This window comes from Mobula hypostoma, chromosome 17 (genome assembly GCF_963921235.1).
Source record: "Mobula hypostoma chromosome 17, sMobHyp1.1, whole genome shotgun sequence".
NCBI classification, from domain to species: Eukaryota; Metazoa; Chordata; class Chondrichthyes; order Myliobatiformes; family Myliobatidae; genus Mobula; species Mobula hypostoma.
The window spans coordinates 8555845-8577283 of record NC_086113.1 but is presented as its reverse complement, the minus strand read 5'-3'; the positions used below and the strand labels follow the sequence as shown (position 1 = coordinate 8577283).

Here is a 21439-nt window from a genome sequence, read left to right as displayed (position 1 = left end):
TAGGCTGTAGTTGCCTTCAAAGTAAACAAGTTTTCCCAATTATGGTATAACCCAATGTAGTCTGCATAATGCAGATAGTGTTCCCTAATGCATCAATTACATGTATTTATTGCAGAACTGTACACTATAGAGCTTGAATTTACAAATGGAATTAAAAATGTTGCTGGCTAACAAATACTGTCAAAAGCTATTAGGAAGTGAACAATAATTTTCTTTTCTTTTTAAAAAACCATACACTAGATTGACACTTTTACTGAGCAGAATTCCGCACACAATGCTCACCTAACTCATCCTCAGAATTAAAGCAAATATAGAAATTTGTAAAAGAGAAATTTTTCTCTTTTTGACAGAATTACTGTTCCAATTGGAAACTCAAAGGCATGGTAGCGTAGCGGTTAGTCCAGTCACCTTACAGCACCAGCGATCACAGATTGGGAGTTCGATTCCCGCTGCTGTCCTGTAAGGAGTTTGTACGTTCTCCCTGAGACCATGAGGACATCCTCTGTGTGCTCCGGTTTCCTCTCACGTTCCATACATGTACGGGTTAGGTTTAGTGAGTTGTGGGTATGCTATGTTGGTGCAGGAAGTGTGTTGACACTTCAGGGCTGTACCCAGCACATCTTCAGACTGTATTGGTCGCTGACACAAAATGACGCGTTTCACCGTGTAGTTTGATGTACATGTAACAAATAAAGCTAATCCCTTTATATCTTTACATTTAAAATAAATAAGCATGAAGCTTATAAGATTGACATGTAACATATCTAATCAATGCAATGTTAAATCTATGAATTAACAAAGAAAAATGTTCAGAAGTACAACAATAAAATTCATCACATCTCAATTAGTGTGCCAAATCTGATTGCTGAGAGACCGACGTTTAAGTACGTAGAACAGTCACAAAATAGAGGTCAGAGGTTTCAGCTGTTATTAAAATTGAAAGATTTGCTGGGCAGGAAAGTAGGGAATCAGAAACAATTGTTAAAAAACTGGTTTTAAATTGGAAGTATGGGACAAGGGATTTGGATCTGGATTATAATTAATATGAAGATCAATATACAACTTGGGAAATGTTTTAAATTGATAGTTTCAATGCACATGTAACAAATTTTGGTAAAGAGAACAACATATGGAATAGACTTTGAGGACCCCAGAGGCAAAGACCATAGTACTTGAATAAAAATTGGATGCAATAATTCATAAACTGCAGGAGTGCTCTGAGTAGAATTGAGGTGGAATAAATTATCGTAGAATTCTGCCATGGACACAAGAGATTCTGCAGATGCCGGAAATCCAGAGCAACACATACAAAATACTGGAGGAGCTCAGCAGATCAGGCAGCATAAATGGAAAGGAATAAGCAGTTGATGTTTTGGGCAAAGCCATTTCATCAGGACTGGAAAGGAAGGGGGAAGAAGCCAGAATAAGGTGGGGGAAGGGAAGGAGAACAATCTAGAAGGCGATAAGGGTGGGGGAGGAGGATGATGTAAGAAGCTGGGAGGTGACAGGTGGAAAAGGTAAAGAGCTGCAGAAGGAATCTGATAGGAGACGACCATGGGAGAAAGGGAAGGAGGAGGAGCACTGGGGGAGATGAGAGGTAGGTGAGGAAAATAGTACAGGTATGATGTTTATTTATTTCCATAGACACTGCCTGACCTGCTGAGTGCCTCCAACATTTTATGTGTGTTCTTCTGCTATCTTAAAAAGTCACACTCTTAACTGAAGCGTACAAAAATGCTGTTTCAGTTGAACCAAATGTGATGGACAGTGAGGTTGGGAGGATTAGTAAACTGGTAAAAGCACACATTAGAAGAATTTACAAAGCTAATGTACTCTTGTCACATAGCTCTCTTTGCTCATAAATATACACACTGAGTATTTTTAGATGTGTCAAAATGTTCATTGGCAAAATGCAGACAGGATTGATTTATTTCATGTCAACACCACAAGGTGAAACATTTTTTTAATGAACAGAAATGTCATCTAAATAATTCATCACAATATTTTAATTGTAAACATTTAAACCCATCTTTATGCACTTAGTGGCTACTTTATTAGGTACAGTAATGAATGCCATTGTGATCTTCTGCTGCTGTAGACAATCCACTTCAAGGTACAATGTGCTGGGCATTCAGAGGTGCTCTTCTGCACACCACTGTTGTAATGCATGGTTATTTGAGTTATTGTTTCCTTCCTGTCAGCTTGAACCCGCCTGGCCATTCTCCTCTGACCTCTCTCATTAACGAGGCGTTTTTGCCCACAGAACTGCTGCTCACTGGATTTTTTTTTTGTTTGTTTTTGCTCCATTCTCTGTAAACTCTAGAGACTGGTATGTGTGAAAATCCCAGCCATCCGCAATTCCTGAGATACTTAAACCACCATGTCTGGCACCAACAATCAGTCCATGGTCAAAGACACTAAGATCACATTTCTTCCCCATTCTGATGTTTGGTCTGAACAACAAATCAACCCCTTGACCATGTCTGCATGCTTTTATGCATTGCGTTGCTGCCACATGATTGGCTGATTAGATATTTGCATTAACAAGCAAGTGTACCTAATAAAGTGGCCACTGAGTGTACCTTTGGTTACTTTGTCATGGAGTGATTATATTCTTTTCAGCATCGTCAAAGTACATCACAAAAATGCTGATCATGTTTACAGCTCATCATGTTTATACGTGAATTCTCTGGCAGAGATGTATCCATCTTGGTCTTCATCTTCATTTTTAAAGATGTTTTCCACCATAATATCCTGCTGTGTGTCATTTTGCTCAGTTCCGTGTTTTATAAATTCACGGCGCAGGTACTCTTTCACCTAATTATGAAATGTAGCACTGGATTAATTTAGCTGAAACTTTCAAAGGCATGCAATCTCAAGTACAGAAATGTCAGATATATTTTTTTAAAGTCCGGAAGCATCTAAGCAGGGGAATAATCTGTCAATGTTCGAGGCTGACCTGTTGAGTTCCACCAGCATTTTGTGTGTGCCGCTCGAGATTACCAGCACCTGCAGAATCTCTTCTGTTGATGTGGAAGCCTCAGAGTGCGGGCAAGGTTGACCAGAATGCTGCCTCAACTTAAGGGCTTGTGTTATGAAGATAGATTGAGAGAGCTAAACCTTTTCTCTTTGGATTGAAGGAGGATGAAAGATAACTTAGGTGGAGGTGTACAAGATGATAAGAGGCATAGATAGTGGATAGCCAATGACTTATTCCCAGGGTGGAAATGGCTAATACAAGGGGCATGATTTTAAAGTGATTGGAGGAAAATATAGGGAGGATATCAGAGGTGAATTCTTTACACAGAGTGGTGGGTGCATGGAATGCACTGTCAGGGCTGGTGGTAGAGTCATAGGAGCATTTAAGAAACTCTTGGGTAAGCCCATCAATGACAGGAAAATGAAGGGTTAGATCAGGCGTTCTCAATCCTTCATATGCCACAAAACATTACCATTAAGCAAGGGGACCGTGGACCCAAGGTTGGGAACCCACTGGGTTGGATTGATCTTAGAGTAGGTTGAAAAGTCAGCACAACATCTTGGGCTGAGGGGCCTGTAATGTGTCCTCATTTTCGAAGTTGTATGTTCAATAGAAGAAATCTCTCTTTTACAGCTTTGGGAAAACTGAGAGAAAAGAAAGCATTTTAAGAATGTTAAGTTGATAAATCTGTGTGCGCACATACTCTTTTATATACCAGTTGAAAACTGAAATAAAATTAACATGTCTGTGGGGTATCAAAGGAATGCAATGGGGGTGGGGGACCTGTTCAAACAAGGGGACTAAGAATGACTGGTTGGCCACATAAAGATGCATCAAAGACTGTGCTAGACAGAGCAGCGTGGGTGATGGCATTGCATCAGATACCTATGCTTGGGTCTTTCCTCCTACTTTGTTTTGAAAGAAATCCTCTTCCTTGTACACGGAACTAAATCTGCATATGACTTTACTTTCCTTGTTAGACCATAAGGTGTAGGGTAGAATTAGGCTATTCAGTCTATCGAGTCTGATCTGCCATTCAATCATATCTGACTTATTTTCCCTCAACCCCATTCTCCTTCCTTCTATCTGTAACCTTTGATGCCCTTACTAATTAAAAACCTATCAACCTCCACTTGAAATATACCAGTAGCTTGGTCTCCACAGCTGTCTGTGGCAATGGATTCCACAGATTCACTGTCCTCTGGCTAAAGAACTTCCTCCTCATCTCTCTTCTAAAGGAACTTCTTCAATTCTGAGGCTACACCCTCTGGTCCTAGACTCCTCCACTATTGGAAACATCCTCTCCACATCTACTCTATCTAGGCCTTTCAATATTCAATAAGTTTCAATAAAATCCCCCCTCCCATTCTTCTAAACTCCAGTGAGCACTGGCCCAGAGCCATCAAATGCTCCTCATACGATAACCTTTTCATTCCCGAGATCGTCCTCATGAACCTCCTCTGGACCTTCTCTACTGCCAGCCCATCATTTCTAAAACTCCTCACAATACTCCAAGTGCAGTCTGATCAATGGGCTTATAAAACCTCAGCATTACATCCTTGCCTTTCTATTCTAGTCTTCTCAAAGGGGATGCTAACATTGCATTTGCCTTCCTTACTATGATAGCCAATTACCACCAGGATATCCTGGTCAATTATGTCTCTTGCAGCTCCTGAGGTAGGTAACCTATCTGCCATTGAGAGACCCTGCTGCTACCAATCTGTATTTCCTCAATCACCACTTCCAGCAGAGCCAAGAGTACGAGGCCAAAAAAGTGATGTATGACTAAAGATAAGGAAACAATATTCTGGAAAGAAGGTTGATACTGTGAGAGGCTTTTTCGTGGATCTCATGGTTGGCTTGCCCCTGGGCCTGGCCTAACTGGCCATTCACAGGTCTAGGTAGCAACAGTTGCAGGCTCTGCCCAAGCCGATGGACTCACTTTCAGGGGCTCTAGTGAATGTTCTCAGGATTATTTATTTACTATTAATTAATTATTATTATTTATTTGTACTTGCGCAGCTTCTTTTCTTTTGCACATTGGTTGTTTGTCAGTCTTTGTGTTTAGTTTTTCATTAATTCTATTGTGTGTTGGCGCGTGGCCAAGTGGTTAAGGCGTTCGTCTAGTGATTTGAAGGTCGCTAGTTTGAGCCTTGGCTGAGGCAACATGTGTGTCCTTGAGCAAGGCACTTAACCACACATTGCTCTGCGAAGACGCCGGTGCCAAGCTGTATGGGTCCTAATGCCCTTCCCTTGGACAACATCGGTGGCGTGGAGAGGGGAGACTTGCAGCATGGGCAACCTTGCCCAGGCCTGCACCCTGGAAAGTCGGTAACACCGCACGCGCAGGGCCTCTCCTTCCTCTTGTTGGTGACCGAGGATCAACGCTTCGGTTGCGTGAGGCCGAACGGGCATCTCCCTGCCACTCTGGCCTATGGAACTCTCCCGACTCTCTCGCCTTGCCCCTGTGGCGTGAAAAAGTGCTGCTGCGGCCGGCGCGCCCGTCCCTTGCTCCCTCGGGCCATGTCGTCGCAGTGCCGCGCCATCCCCTATCGAGCCGCGTCGCTGGGTGAGGTCCGCACCCGCACCCTTCCGCCGAGCTGGCTCTCAGGACGGTCGCCGCTCGCCTCCATCAGCCCAGGGCCTAACGCCGCACCGGTAAACGCCTCGCCATCCCAGTCCGTCGATCGCGCCGGTGAGGTCTGCACCTTCACCGCCTAGGTACGCGCGTGGGTGTACCTGCCTTCTCGGGATGGTCGACGGTCGTTCGACCAGCCCCCGTCATCTATGCGCACGGCAGTCCCGTCCGCCGGCGGGAGACTCCGTCAATCGATCGTGGTGCAAACGTGAGAATGCCCAACGTCAATTCCGCCCAAAGCATGAAGCCCTCGGTCGGCAATCGGGCCGCCCCACAGCAGACCCACCTACCCACCTCCGGAGATGGTAATGAGCTGAGCACGGAAGTTCGGTGCACGTGTCGAGACCATCGCTTCCACTCGGCCTCTCCCAAAGGTGGGACCGACCAAGCCGGATCGATCGGGAAACAGAGGTCTACGCCTGCACCCTGGAAACCTTCCAAGGCGCAAATCCATGGTCTCATGAGACTAACGGATGCCTATATAAATAATTCTATTGTGTTCCTTTGTGGTACTATGAATGCCTGCAAGAAAATATTCAGAATAGAATATAGTGACATATATGTACTTTGACAATAAATTACTTTGAACTTTCATCGCCTTCCCCTCTTCTGGGGTTAGGTCTGTGCCCAGATGTCCTTGGAGAATGCACTAAGGGCACAACATGGAACTTCCAAAAACAGTAGGCCCCTCACGGCCTCGAATTTGTTGTGGATAGTAGTAATTATACTTCAATTTGAAACTGCAAATAGTTTATTAAACACTGATTTATTGTGTAGTGCTTTGCTGGTGAACAAACTTTTGTTAAAAGTAAATAAGGAGGTTGATGTTCAGAGACAAAGTATTTTTGTAATTCTTTCTGTCTGGTGGAGGTTAATCTGTGAATCAACAGTTACTAACCTAAATTGGTTGTTCCCTTTGTTCTAATCATGAAACCTGGAGGACTGTCATCTGATTTTTAATGAAAATTGTTATATTTGATGGTTCACCAATTGTGGAATGAAAAAAATAGGGAGGCCAACAATTCCTACTTAGTATGTTCCGACAATATAAATTTATTTATTTCTTCTGAAGTCACTGGAGGTTTCCTCTCAGCATCTATGGAATTGTACTCTATGGAATACCATACACAAGAAATTCTGCAGATGCTGGAGACCTTGAGCAACACACAGATGCTGGAGAAAGTCTAGCTGGAAATCTTGTGCGGGAGTGCTAATGAAGAGTCTCAGTCCAAAGCGTCAACTGTTCATTCCCCTCCATAGATACTGACTGACCTGAGTTCCTTGAGCATTTTATTTGTGTTGATATATGGAATCTATCAGGTTTATGAAAAGGTAAAGTATCAAGGAGTCTCTTCAGCCAATCAAGTTTAAGAATCTTCATTCATGTATGGAGACCCAGTAATTTAAAAAGTAAAAGAGAATATTTAAAACATTTGATAGGAAGCACAACAGAAGTTGGGATTTGATTAAGGTGAATGCATAAGAAACAACAAAAAATCTGCGGATGAAAAGAGAAAATACTGCAACTACCCACTTCAGTCTTAAATTTTAACTGCAACACTTTCCACAGGTATGACCATCACCAATAACCTGATCTGGTCTGAACACATTGATGTCACAACCAGAAAAGCTCACCGACACATCTACTTTCTCAGGAGGCTAAAGAGATTCTGCATAGCCCTGTTGACTCTCTCAATTTTTTATTGATGCACCACGGAATGCATCTGTCTGGATGTATAATGGTTTGGTATGGAAACTACTCTGCAAGTATCCACAAGATAGAAGTGCTGGCACTGGAGAGGGTTCAGCAGAGGTTTGCATGGACGATTCCTAGAATTAAAGGGTTATCGTATGAAGAGTGTTTGACGGCTGTGGGTCTGTACTCATTGGAATTTAGAAGGATGAAGGGAGATTTTATTGAAACCTTTCAAATGTTGAAAGGCCTAGACAGAGTGGACGTGGAAAGGATGTTTCCCATGATGGGTGAATCTAGGATAAGAGGGCACAGCCGCAGGAGAGGGGGTGTCCATTTAAAACAGATGCAGAAAAATTTGGACAGTATGCAAGACAGGCTTTTCACTGGATCTTGGTATATGTGACGATAATAAACCAATACCAGATACAGCCCGAGCTGTTCAGCACTTCCAGCATTTTCTCTCTTCATATTATGTAAAAGACATATTCAAAAGGCAAAACCTCAAAAAGGCAGCATCCACCTTTAAGTATATCCGTCAGCCAGGACATGCCCTCTTCTCATTGCTACCACCAAGGAAGCAGTACAGGAGCCTGGAGCCTAAAGACACACGCTCAGTGTTTTAGGAAGAGGTTCTTACCTCACTACTTTTGTTCTGTTTTTGCACTAGTTGTTATATATATAAAGTCTTAGGCACCCTAGATTTTTAATATGGTTTCAGATAGTATGGCCTCCACAGAGCCCTGATCTCAATGTCATTGAAGCTGGCTGGGATTATCTGGAGAGACAGAAGCAAGCGAGGCCGCCAAAGTCTGCAGAAGAACTGTGGCAAGTTCTCCAAGATGCTTGAAACAACCTACCAGCTGATTTTCTTATAAAACTGCACGGCAATGTACCTGAGAGAATTGATGCATTTTTAAGGGAAAGGGTTCTCAAACCAAATATTGATTTGTTTTAGTTTTTTTTAAACTGTATACTGCACTGTTTAGTAAATATTTTGATATTTAGTAACTTTTCATTTCAGTAGTTTCGAAAGCATCTTCGCTGTACAGTATTTTTTATATATGCCTAAGATTTTTGTGTGTGCGTGTGAAAACTTACCTCATGTTTAGATAATTTCCAGTCATCGTCGAGGTCCATCTCCTGGAATGCATCATGGGACCGCAGGCCATTTCTGATTTCAATAAGTTCAATTTCAAATATCAATGTGCTTTCAGGTGGAATTTTCCCTGTAAAATATAGCTTATTTATTAAATTCACTTGTTTACAAAATTGAACCATGCAATGAATTGACAAAATTATTAAGAAATGATTACTGTTGTTCATCATTTCAGCTAAATAGTGGCCTGCATTAATTTATTAAACATCTTAGTGATTTAATACGCGATGAAGTATTGAAACTACTCTACCTTATTTTTTGCATTATGTACTTATAGATTTTGTCTTTGAACTTTGCTGCAAAACAACAAATTTCATGCATAATCAGAATTGGGTTTATTATCACTGGCATACTGTACATATCATTGAATAATTTAGTGATAATAAATCTGATTCTGATTTCCATTTGAAATTAAGAATACAGGTTGAGAACCTCTTATCCGAAATTCCAAAATCCCAAAGCCTCCGAATCTGAAATTGCTTTGAGTGCTGTCATGACAACACAAATGGACAATTCCAAAAGGCACTGGGAAGGTTCCCAGATGAAGCACAGGTCTCTGCACTCCATAGATGGTTCTGAGAAGTGACTTCACATATGTAATGAACATAAATTAATGAGAAATAAAAAAATCACTGCATAAAGTGAAAAATGAAGATTTTGATGTGTATTGAAAGAGTGGACTCATCATCGTCAAAGTGAACATAATCCACAGTAATATGTTGATCATGAAACAGTCAAAGGTCTACTGCAAAGAACTGAGAATTGAAGGTAACTAAGCGTTCACCAGGCTTTTTGCAGAATTTAAGAAAAGGCACGGCATTAAATTTTTCAAAGATTTGGGGAGATAAATCATCTGATCATGAAGCAGCAGAGAAATTCGTAGAGTTTGCCAAGATTGTTGCTGATGAAAACCTAACAAGGTGAACAGCTGCGTCAATACATATGTGATGAACCAGTGTAAAACAAAGACTGCTTACCGGTAGCACATCAATTCAAAGTTGGAATTTTTAAAAAAAATTTAATTGAGATACAGCATGGAATAGGCTTTTCCAGCCCTTCGAGCCGTGCTGCCTAGTTATTCCCTGATTTAATCCTAGCCCAATTATGGGACAATTTAAAATGACCAAATAACCTACCAACTGGTATGTCTTTGGACTGTGGGAGGAAACTGGAGCACCCGGAGGAAACCCACACATTCATGGGGAGAATGTACGAACTCCTTACAGGCAGTGGCAGAAATTGAACCCTGGTTACTTTTACTGTAAAGTGTTGTGCTCACCACGACACTACCATGTTTGATAGCGATCCCAAGCTATCTCATACTATTCCAGAATCTGAAAAAATGCAAAACACTTATCCAAATCCAAGCATTTCAGATAAGGGGTACTCGTTCAGTAAGGTATAATTGTGTGATGGTGTAAACATCAAGGTTAGACCATAAAACATAGGAGCAGAATTAGGCTATCTCTCCCATCGAGTCTGTTCTGCCATTCAATCATGGCTGATCCTTCCTTTATCTCCTCCTCAACTCCAGTTCCCGGCTTTCTCCCCATAACCTTTGATGAGCTTAATAACCTTAGAGAGGATTAATAAAAGGGGATAAATTTTGATGGCAATTATTTTATTATAAACAGTCAATTTACTACCATAAACATTGTTGGAAATTAAACATTATAGAATTTGCGCAGCCCAGGTATATTTTGGATACTGACCAGCATGATTTGGCATTAAGTAAAATTCCCTTGACAATAGGCAATAAGTGGCTTTGTCCTGAATTCAAAGAAGCATGCAATGGAACAGCTATTTCTAGTGCTTATGCCAGGCACAAGTTGGTTAATTTTTCTGGTGAATTGCTGGTAGTTATTGTATTAAGTTAAGCCCTTTGGTAACTAATCAAAGTTGGTCAGACTTCATTTACAAATAATATTGAAAAGGCTGCAGATTGATCAGACCTGTCTTCCCCGTCAGTGAGTATCAATAGGTTGCCTGGGTTTTACCTGCTAAATATATCTAAAGATAAAGATTAGCTTTATTTGTCATACAGTGAGTTGGGTCATTTCTGTAAAATCAAATCAACTAGGATTGCGCTGGGGGAAGCACACAAATAAATGTTGCTATACTTCCAGCACCATCATAGCATTCCCACTACTCACTAACCCTATGTCTTTGGAATTTGGGAGGAACACCCAGAGGAAATCCCCGCAGTCACGGGAGAAGGTACAAGCTCCTTACACACAGCCGTGGAAATTGAACCCCATTTGGCGATAGGTGATTGCTGGTGCTGTAAGAGCGTTACGTTAACTGACATGCTATCATGGCACCCTGGGTTAAAGCAGCTTTCTCTTAAATTATAGATGCCCGAGATATGACCCAGCCACTGGATGACTAGCAATGATATTACAACAAAGAAGTCCTCCTGACCTCAGCAATAGAATATGGGTGGCACGGTAACAGAGCAGTTAGTGTAATGCTTTTACAGCGCCAGCTGTACGATTGGTGTTTGAAGCTCACTGCTGACTGCAAGGACTTTGTATATTCTCCCCTTGACAATCAGGGTCTCCTCCAGGTGCTTCAGTTTCCTCCCACATTCCGAAAGGCACATGGATTAGGGTGAGTGAGTCGTGGGCATGCTACGTTGGTGCCAGCGGCGTGGCGACACTTGTGTGCTGTCCCCACCATCCTTGCTGATTGGATTTGACAGCAATGACGCACTTCACAGTATGTTTACATGTCATCATCATTATGTGTCGTATTGTATGACATTGCTGATCGTGGTCCCATGATCGTGATGATTCTTGGCAAACTTTTCTACAGACGTGGTTTGCCATTGCCTCCTTCTAAACAATGTCTTCACAAGATTATTGACCCCAGCCATTATCAACACTCTTCAGAGGCTGTCTGCCTGGTTCAGTGGTTGGATAACCAGGACTTGTGATGTGCACCAGCTGCTCATACAACCATCCACCAGCTGCCAAACAACCCTTTTATATCAGCTGCTTGATGCTTGATGTTTCCCTTTTTTTGGCAGTAACATAGATATCTTGGCTTACATCTAAATAATTCATCGAAAATCCCAGCTTTGTTTACAACTTTAACCCTTAAAACTCCAGTATACAACATTGTTGGGTGGCGGGGTGGAGATGCATTCTACCAAAGGAGGTGTAAGGCGCTCCTTCCCTCCGCCAGGCTGCAGATAACCCTTGGGCAAGATGGAGCACTTGCTTAGCCCCCGATCAGGGTCATGTGAGGCCATGGGAGCATGCGGTGGATGGTCGTATGAACAGCGGGTGTGTATCACAACTCGCCACATGATGATGATGTACAACACTAACACGTTAATATTGCTGCTTTCATTGAAATAGGAGACTGAATCAGACTAAGGGACTTTACAGCATCTATTCTGTATTTATTTATTCTTATTTTAGAGATACAGTATGGTAACTGGCCCTTCTGGCCCAACGAGCCAATGGCACCCAATTACACCCATGTGACCAATTAACCCACTAACTGTGGGAATGTGGGCTGAAACCGGAGCACCCACGCCGTTGGGCAAGAATGTACAAACTCCTTTCAGACAGCGGTGGTAACTGAACCTGGGTTGTCGGTGCTGTAATAATGTTGCTCTACCTGTTTAGAGCTAGATATTTGTCAGCTTAACCACCTTGTGGTTTTTAGTTATTATACATCACAGAGCAACATGGAATCTGTTTATTTATCCTGTACACTTAGAGATCCAGCCCGGAACGGGCCCTTCCAGCCCAATGAGACGGTCCATGCAGCGACCCGCCTTTGAACCCTAGCCTAGGTAGAGGGTTTGGGGTTGATGTTCTTGTTCCATTTTGTGCTGGGGAGATGAGGGTTTGAGGTCAATGTTCTTGTTGCATTTGTGTGGGTGGAGGGGGGTTTGGGAGTTGATGATCATTATGCTGTTCTATTTTGTGCGTGGAGGGGTGTTCTTCTTTTGTTTCATGGCTAGCTGGAGAAGATGAATTTCAGAGTTGTATATTGATACATACTTTGATAATAAGTGAAGCTTTGAATCTTTGAACCTTTGAACCTAATCACAGGACAATTTACAATGACCAATTGACCTGCTAACCTGTACATCTTTGGACTGTGGGAGGAAACCAGAGCATCTGGGAGGAAACACACATACTCCTGGGAAAAATGCAAAAACATCTTGTAAAGGACACCCGGATTGAATTCCGAATCCAGCGCCCCAAGCTGTAATAACCAAATTTCTCTATTACTGGCTCTATATTTTTATGGACTTAAAGCCAACCTTACCAGAAGTAAACAAATATACTCAACACAGCCAAAATCAGCGTGTAATGGTCACAGTGGAACGAAGATTTCAATTCAAAGGCGTGCAATGAACATGCATGAGCATATTAGCTGTACACCAACAAAAAGAGTATGAAATTGTTAGTAATTTAGCACTAAACATAGCAACAACAATTTTTATGTTAACAACTGTTAAGTTGAAAAAGACATGCAAGATACTTTAGTTACAATATGAAATCTGTTTGGCATTATATTTCCAGCACTAAGTTTTGTAACTTGAGTAGATACTGCACTCAGTGGCCACTTTATTAGATACACCGTTACACCTGCTCGTTAATTAAATCTAATCAGCCCATCATGTGGCAGCAACTCAATGCATTAAAGCATGCAGACATGGTCAAGAGGTTCAGTTGTTGTTCAGACCAAGCATCAGAATGGCTTTGACTGTGAAATGATTAGTGGTGCTAGATGGGGTGGTTTGAGTATCTTAGAAACTGTTGATCTCCTGGGACTTTTAAGCATATCGGTTTCTAGAGTTTACAGAGAATGGTACGAAGAGCAAAAAACATCCAGTGAGCAGCAGTTCTGTGGGTGAAAATGCCTTGTTAATGAGAGAAATCAGAGGAGGTACCTAATAAAGCAGCCATTGAGTATATATGTTAAAAGAACGAGAACTTAGCAACTTCAGGGGAAGGTACTTCCATTATATCAGAACAATTATTGCACATCTTCAAGTAGGGAAGTGTTGTTGAACTTCCACATTCTCTGCGCATTCCAAACTGCTGAACTTGCCTATCATGAGCTTTTATCAGGTTACCAATAGGAAACCACAATATATTGGATCCAACACAAGACTACTCAGTAAGTACCTATTTTATAAACCTAACAGATTCTCTAGATGCTGGAAATCGAGAGCAACAAACACAAAATGCTGGAGGAATTCAGCAGGTCAGGCAGCATCTATGGAAGTGAATAAACAGTTAATGTTTTGGGCCGAGACCTGCTGAAATATCTCAGCCTGCAAAGTCAACTGTTTATTCCTCTCCATGGATGCAGTCTGACCTGCTGAGTACTTCCAACATTTTCTGTGCATCAGTTACTATTTTATAAACGCAGCTTTGCAGCTTTATGTACAATAATGTTCATACTTTGAAAGTTATTAAATACAATCAACATAACCATTTTGGTCATATGTGACAGCATTTGTCTTATGCAGTTATCCCAAAGACTTTTGGAGTCATACAACACACTTCACTCAATTACCCTCAATATCTCACTTCCAAGATATTTCATTAGCTAGTAACTTTGTATATGCAGTACTGTGCAAACGTTTTAGGCACCTTAACTATATATACAGTATATATTGTTTAGACTTGTGTGTAAATACCAGACACATCCTGTAAAGATCAATGAACCAATTGTTTGGAATCAAATGTCCTTGCCTGTATCTCAGGACTGGGTGTTTCTGAACCTGCACCACACCCCCGTCCCTGGCACACCTTCTCTGCCATCTGTCCCCACCTCCCCAAGGTGCTCCACCCTTGCGATTCTCAACATCTTTTGCTACCACCAGATTTACAAATCTCGCTCTCCTCTCCATGCTGACAAATACAGTACTGTGCAAAAGTCTTAAACACCCTAGTTATATATGTGCTTAAAACTTTTTCACAGTATTGTAGTCAACAGGAATTCTGCAGATGCTGGAAATTCAAGCAACACACATAAAAGTTGCTGGTGAACGCAGCAGGCCAGGCAGCATCTGTAGGAAGAGGTGCAGTCGACGTTTCAGGCCGAGACCCTTCGTCAGGACTAGTCTCGGCCTGAAACGTCGACTGCACCTCTTCCTACAGATGCTGCCTGGCCTGCTGCGTTCACCAGCAACTTTTATGTGTGTCACAGTATTGTAGTATTAGTTTAAATCACAGAAATAATGCAGAATTTCTAGATCATTCATATTCCTGATCTGAATACCTATTTCTGGGTACAATACCTCTTCCTTCTTTTCCATAGGCCAGGGCTGGCGGGATGGTTAGCTTCCTCTTCTCTCCAGAACACATTTCACGCAATCCTTTATCCCAACCTTTAAGCGATTCTTTAATCCCAAGTGTGAACCAAACTGGGTGGCCATTGTTGTCACGGTGACTGGAATAAAATAAGTTTAGTACCAAAGTTGAGAGAACAGATACAGTTTTGCCACAAAGATAGGTAAAGATGGCACTGAAATTGCATAGTGACAGTCACTACAATGTAACCTCTAGATCAGGCGTTCCAACCTGGTGTCCATGGACACCTCGGAAAATGGTAAGGCTCCATGGCATAAAAAAAGTTAGGATCCTCTGTCCTAGAAGAACAAAGTGCTGGAGGAACATGGCAGGTCAGGTAGTATCTATGGAGGAAAATAAACAGTTCACTTTTCAGGGTGAAACCCTTTATCAAGACTAGAAAGAAAGGAAGAAGGAGACAGGTGATGGGTGAGTCCATCTAGGGAGAGAGTGGGTGGGGGAGGTGGGGAAGCTTGCAGTTGATAGGTGGAAGATGTAAAAGACTAAGGAAGGAGAAATATGATAGGAGAGTGGACCATGGGAGAAAGAGAATGATAAGGGCCACCAGAGGGAGGTGATGGGGAGGACGGGTAAGAGTGGAGCCAGAGTGGGGAATGCAAAAAGAGAGAGAGGGAGTGGAAGAAACTACCAAAAGTTAAAGAAATCAATGTTCGTGCCATCACGTTGGAGGTTACCCATATGGAATATGAAGTGTTGCTCTCCCAACCCAAGAGTGGTCTCAATGTGGCAGTAGAGGAGGTCATGGACCAACGTGTTGAATGGGAATGCAGATTGCAATTAGAATGGGTGGCCATTGGGAAGACTGCCTTGGGAGCGAAGGTGCTTGACAAAACGGTCCCCATTTATAACTATTTAGACTAGTTCCTTTTATATTTTATAAATGATATTTCAGAGAAACATAGAATGTAGAAATCTACAACACATTACAGGCCATTCAGCCCACAATTTTGTGCTGACCATGTAACCTACTCTAGAAACTGCCTAGAGTTTCCCTAGCGCATAGCCGTCTATTTTTTTAAGCTTCATGTACCTGTCTAAGAGGATCTTAAAAGACCCTATTGTATCCGCTTCCACTACCACCGCTGGCAGTACATTCCACGCACCCACCACCCTCTGTGTGAAAAACTCACCCCCGACATCCCCTTGGTACCCATTTCCAAGCACCTTAAAACTATGCCTTCTCATGCTAGCCATTTCAGCCCTGGGAAATGGCCTCTGGCTATTCACACGATCAATGCCTCTCATCATCATATACACCTCTATCAGGTCACCTCTCGTCCTCCATTGCTCCAAGGAGAAAAGACCAAGTACACTCAACCTCTTCTTATAAGGTACTCCCTCCAATCTAGGCAACATCCTCATAAATCTCCTGTACACTCTCTCTATAGTATCCACATCCTTCCTGTAGTGAGGTGACTAGAACTGAACACTGTGCTCCAAGTGGGGTCTGACTAAGGTATTATATAGCTGTAACATTACCTCACAGCTTTTGAACTCAATCCTGTGATTAATGAAGGCCAACACACCATACGCATTCTTAACAACACTGTCAACCTGCGCTGCAGCTTTGAGTGTTACATCGACATTGACCCCAAGATCTCTCAGATCCTCCACACTGCCAAGTGTCTTACCATTTATATTATATTCTGTCTTCAAATTGGACCAACCAAAATGAACTGCTTCACACTTATTTGGGTTGAAGTCCATCTGCCATCTCTCAGCCTAGTTCTGCATACTATCGATGTACCACTGTAACTTCTGACACCCCTCCAGATTATCCACAACACCCCCAACCTTTGTGTCATCAGCAAACCTACTAACCCACACTTCTGCTTCTTCATCCAAGCCATTTATAAAAACCATAAAGAGGATGGGTCCCAGAACAGATCCCTGTGGAACACCACTAATTACCGACCTCCATCCAGAATACGAACCATCCACAACCACCCTTTGCCTTCTGTTGGCAAGCCAATTCTGGATCCATAAAGCAATGTCTCCTTGGATTCCATGCCTCCTTACTTTCTGAACAAGCCTTGCATGGGGAACCTTATCAAATGCCTTACTGAAATCCATATACACTACATCCACTGCTCTACCTTCATCAATGTGTTCTGTTACATCGTCAAAGAATTCAGTCAGGCTCTTAAGGCATGACCTGCCCTTAACAAAGCCATGTTGGCTATCCCTAATCAGATTATGACTCTACAAATGCTCACAAATCCTGCCTCTCAGGATCTTCTCCAACAACTTGCCCACCAATGAACTAAGACTCACTGGTCTATAATTTTCTGGGTTATCTCTACTCCCTTTCGTGAACAAGGGAACAACATTTGCAACCCTCCAATCCTCCAGTACTTTTCCCATCCCTATTGATGACACAAGGATCATTGCAAGAGGCTCAGCAATCTCCTCCCTCGCTTCCCATAGTAGCCTGGGGTATATCTCATCTGGTCCCGGTGACTTATCCAACTTAGTGCTATTCAAGAACTCCAGCACATCCTCTTTCTTAATTATCTGAAATCAGATCAGAAATGGGGGAAAACTAAGCTCTTAAAAGTTTGAAAGAAGGTACTGTTTTGAAAAAAGCAAGGACATATATGGAACTAATTTTTTTTTGCAAACTCCCACTGCCAACTAACTGTTGATATTTGTTAAATATAGCAGCTGAGTTATGGAGAGCAAGGTTCCATATTGAGTAACATGGTAATGGCAGATATTCAGATTTCTGTAAAATCTGAATCTGCATTAGGAGCATCAGATTTCTGCATTAGGGTAGATACTGAATAGTCCATCACTTCTCTTCTTCCAAAGCGTGCTACAGGTCCTTGTGTCCACCCATGAATGAAGACAGCATGTTGTCTAGGTTTACTCAAAAGTTGACCAATCTGACATCCTTGTGCTGTGGTGCTGTCAGCAGAGCTTTTGTAATTGAGATGCTGAAGCCAGTCTTAAATCCCACAAATTAATGACTCACAGGCAAGAGAAGTACCAACTGAACCATAGAGGGAAATGGAGAGACTGCAAATGCTGGAAATCTAGAGCAATACACACACACACACACACACAATGCTGGAGATCTCAGCAGACCAGGCAGCATCTATGAAGGGAAGAACCAGATCTACTAGTCCTGATGAAGGGTTTCAGCCCAAAACGTCGACTGTTTATTTCCCATCATGTATTCTGTGGGCACGTGGCCAATTGGTTAAGGCACCGGACTAGCTACCTGAAGGTCGTGAGTTCGAGCCCCAGCCAAGGGAACGTGTTGTGTCCTTGAGCAAGGCACTTAATCACACATTGCTCTGCGACGACACTGGTGCCAAGCTGTATGGGTCCTAATGCCCTTCCCTTGGACAACATTCATGTCGTGGAGAGGGAAGACTTGCAGCATGGGCAACTGCTGGTCTTCCATATGGCCTTGCCCAGGCCTGCGCCCTGGAGAGTGAAGACTTTCCGGGCGCAGATCCATGGTCTCGCAAGACTAATGGATGCCTTTATTTATTCTGTTTGTCCTGCTGATTTTCTAAGATCAGGAAAGGTTGAATAGGTTAGGCTTTTAGCTTTTATTCCCTTGAGTGTTGGAGAATGAGGGACTACTTGATAGAGAAATACAAAATTATGAATGGGATAGATTGGGTAAATGCAAAGCAACACACACAAGATGCTGGAGGAACTCAGCAGATCAAGCAGCATCTGTGGAAATGAATAAACAGTTGATGTTTCAGGTTGAGACCATTCTTCAGGACTGGAAAGGAATGGAGAAGACGCCAGAATAAAAAGGTGGGGAGAGGGGAAGGAGGACAGCTAGAAGGTGATATGTGGAGCCATGTGGGTAGGAATCTGATAGGAGAGGAGGGAGGACTATAGGAGAAAGGGAAGGATGAGGGCACCAGAGAGAGGTGATAAGCAGATGAGAAGAGGTAAGAGTGGGGAATAGAAGAAGAGGGGAGGGGGAGGGAATTTTTTTTATCAAAAGGAGAAATCGATATTCTTGCGATCAGATTAGAGGCTACCCAAATGGAATATAAGATGTTACTCCTCCACCCTGAGGCCATGGATAGACATGTTGGAATGGGAATGGGAATGAGAATTAAAAAGTTTGGCCACTGGGAAGTTCCTCTTTTTGCGGATTGAGTGGAGGTGCATGATGAAGCAGTCCCCAGATCTATGATGAGTCCCACCAGTGTAGAGGAGGCTACATCAGGAGCATCGGTTGCAGTAGCCGACCCCAGCAGATTCACAGGTGAAATGATGCCTCACCTGGAAGGACTGTACGGGGCCCTGAATGGAGGTGAGAAAGGTGAATGGGCTAGTATAGCACTTTGGCTGCTTGCGGGGTAAGAGACTGGAGGGAGGTTAGTGGAGAGGAACGAACGGACAAGGGGATCATGGAGGGAATAATCCCTGTGGAAAGCAGAGAAGATGGGGAAGTAAAGATATGTTTGGTGGTAGGAACCTTTTAGAGATGTTGGAAGTTGTGGAGAATTATGTGATGGATGTGGAGGCTGACGTGGTGGCAGGTAAGGACAAGAGGAACTCTATCACTGTTATGGCGGTGGGAAGATGGGATGTGTGTGTTGTAGAGTTCTATAATTAAGGGTAATAGTGACTGAGTCAATAATGTGGTATGGGGACTTGATGTCTTCATCCCAAGTGCTGCTTCCTCACTCTTGCACTTGACTTCTTGCTTTCACCATGAGTGCGAACTCCTCTCTCCGTAAATACTCTCCAGGCCTCAGCTTCCCGTTTAGATCCAGATCACCAGAGCCGTATGCAAAATCAGCGTGTCACCTCTTTCATCTCTTCTATAAGTTATCATGCCTCGTAAAATGATCCCCGACTCAGGTTTCCGCACTGCGAACAGACTTGTTTATATAATCGCTGGTTAATTTTGGCTGAAAAGGTAATCTCAGCCATGCATTATTAATCTCGCCTAAATTGCGTTATTGAAACAACTCAAGTTCTCGATTATTATTTATGATTTGTTTTGTTCTGTATTTGCAGTTTGTCTGTTTTTTTACACATTGTTAGTTTTTGATTCCTATTGATTCAATTATGTTTCTTTGTTCTACTATGAATGCCCGCAAGGAAATGAAACTCAGGTGACATATACTTACTTTGTTAATAAATTTACTTTGGTCGTTGATTTAGTGTGCGTCCTGCATTAGGTAAAAACATATGCTCATCACCTATTGGGCACCACCGACTTTATTCAGTATTTTTCACCAGATTTAAAGCGATTCAATTACGGATGCTGGTTTATAACATTCATATCAAAGTTCAAAGTAAAATTATCAAAATACATACATGTCACTCCTGGGATTCATTTTCTCGTGGGCATTCACAGTAAATACAAATAGAAACACCAGATACAAGGAAACACAAGAGAATCAATGAAAAACCTCACGCAGCAAGACGGACAAACGACCAACTGTGCAAATACAAAAATAAATGAACAATAAATATATCGAGAACACGAGATGAAGGGTCCTTGAAAGCGCGTCCCGTGCTTGTGGGAACAGTTTAATGTTGGGGTGAACGAACCTCATTCCTGACATACCCAATTACAAATGATCGAAGTTTTTGAACCTCAAGGACTCACCTGGAGTGAAGCATTGTCCCATTTTCAAAATATCCATCATAATGTAGCAGTAATAAGTCACCTAGCTTGGTCTTCCGGTGACAGAGGAAAGGCTTCTGCAGAACCTCGATTTTCACATCAGCCTCTGGTATCAGAGCATTGCTGGCGTAATCCAGCAAAAACGTGAAAACGAGCGCTTGAAAAACACATAAACAATTAACCAGCACAGCACACATTGCGCCCTTTTAAGATGTTTCTCCTTTTCTTTTGTTGCCTGCCCCTTGCGTTTGGATCTGACGGCCCATACGCGTAGACGTGGCACTCACAACTTTTTTTTCCCACTGCAACTTTTGAGTCGGAATGTGAAGCCGACGTCCTGTTACGCCCCACCCTCCCCTCCCCTCCCCAACCTCACCTCTCCTCTCTCCAACCTCACCTCTCCCCTCTCCAACCCAACCTCACCTCTCCCCTCCCCAACCCAACCTCTCCCCTCCCCTCCCCTCCCCACCTTCCGAAACACCGAGGACACAAGCGAGAAGGCGGAATCGGCAAAAGTACAGCAACACATTCACACGGGGGGAGGGGGGGGGAGCTCCGCGAGTGAGACCCTCTGAAGAGAAGCGGACAGTGGACGTTTCGGGTCGAGACCCTTCAAAGTTCAAAGTCAATTTATTATCAAAGTATATATAAGTCACCATACACCACCCTGAGATTCATTTTCTTGAGAGCATTCACAGTAGAGACAAAGAAGCGCAATAGAATCAATGATAAAGATGAACAAACAACCAAAATACGGCCTTAAGAGTGAGGCCATAGATTGTGCCATCAATTCTGTGTTAGGATGAAGGAAATCTGGTTTAAATGCCCTTAGAATGCACTTTTAAATGAATCCTTCCGTCACGCCGCTGTCCCAAAGTGTCAAACTTTCTCCTAGGCTGGCGTAAGCGCCTATTGGTTCTTCCTTGCGGAGAGACTCACGCTGAGAGACTCAATCTACCATTGGCTGTGCCCGGTATCAGAACGCCTCCAGCTGAGTGCCAGGGC

General features: G+C 42.7%; 1 protein-coding gene across 1 annotated transcript; it reads right to left on the bottom strand.

Annotated features, from left to right (window-relative positions):
* Positions 1-1926: 1926 nt before the first annotated feature.
* Positions 1927-20765, bottom strand: fkbp14 (FKBP prolyl isomerase 14). Its single transcript, XM_063069510.1, has 4 exons — positions 20417-20765; positions 14745-14896; positions 8413-8540; positions 1927-2817 (listed from the first exon to the last, which is right to left on the bottom strand). Exons 1-4 carry the CDS (start codon positions 20629-20631, stop codon positions 2659-2661), a joined length of 654 nt encoding a protein of 217 aa, XP_062925580.1. The 5' UTR covers positions 20632-20765; the 3' UTR covers positions 1927-2658.
* Positions 20766-21439: the final 674 nt, after the last annotated feature.

Bases quoted from the DNA above. Each gene is read 5' to 3' on its own strand.
- fkbp14 (XM_063069510.1), bottom strand. From the start codon at position 20,631: ATGTGTGCTGTGCTGGTTAATTGTTTATGTGTTTTTCAAGCGCTCGTT. The intron at 14,897-20,416 runs GTGAGTCCTTGA...ATTTTATTCCAG, and splicing joins GGGACAATGCTTCACTCCAG to TCACCGTGACAACAATGGCC. The intron at 8,541-14,744 runs GTATTGTACCCA...TATATTTTACAG, and splicing joins CTATGGAAAAGAAGGAAGAG to GGAAAATTCCACCTGAAAGC.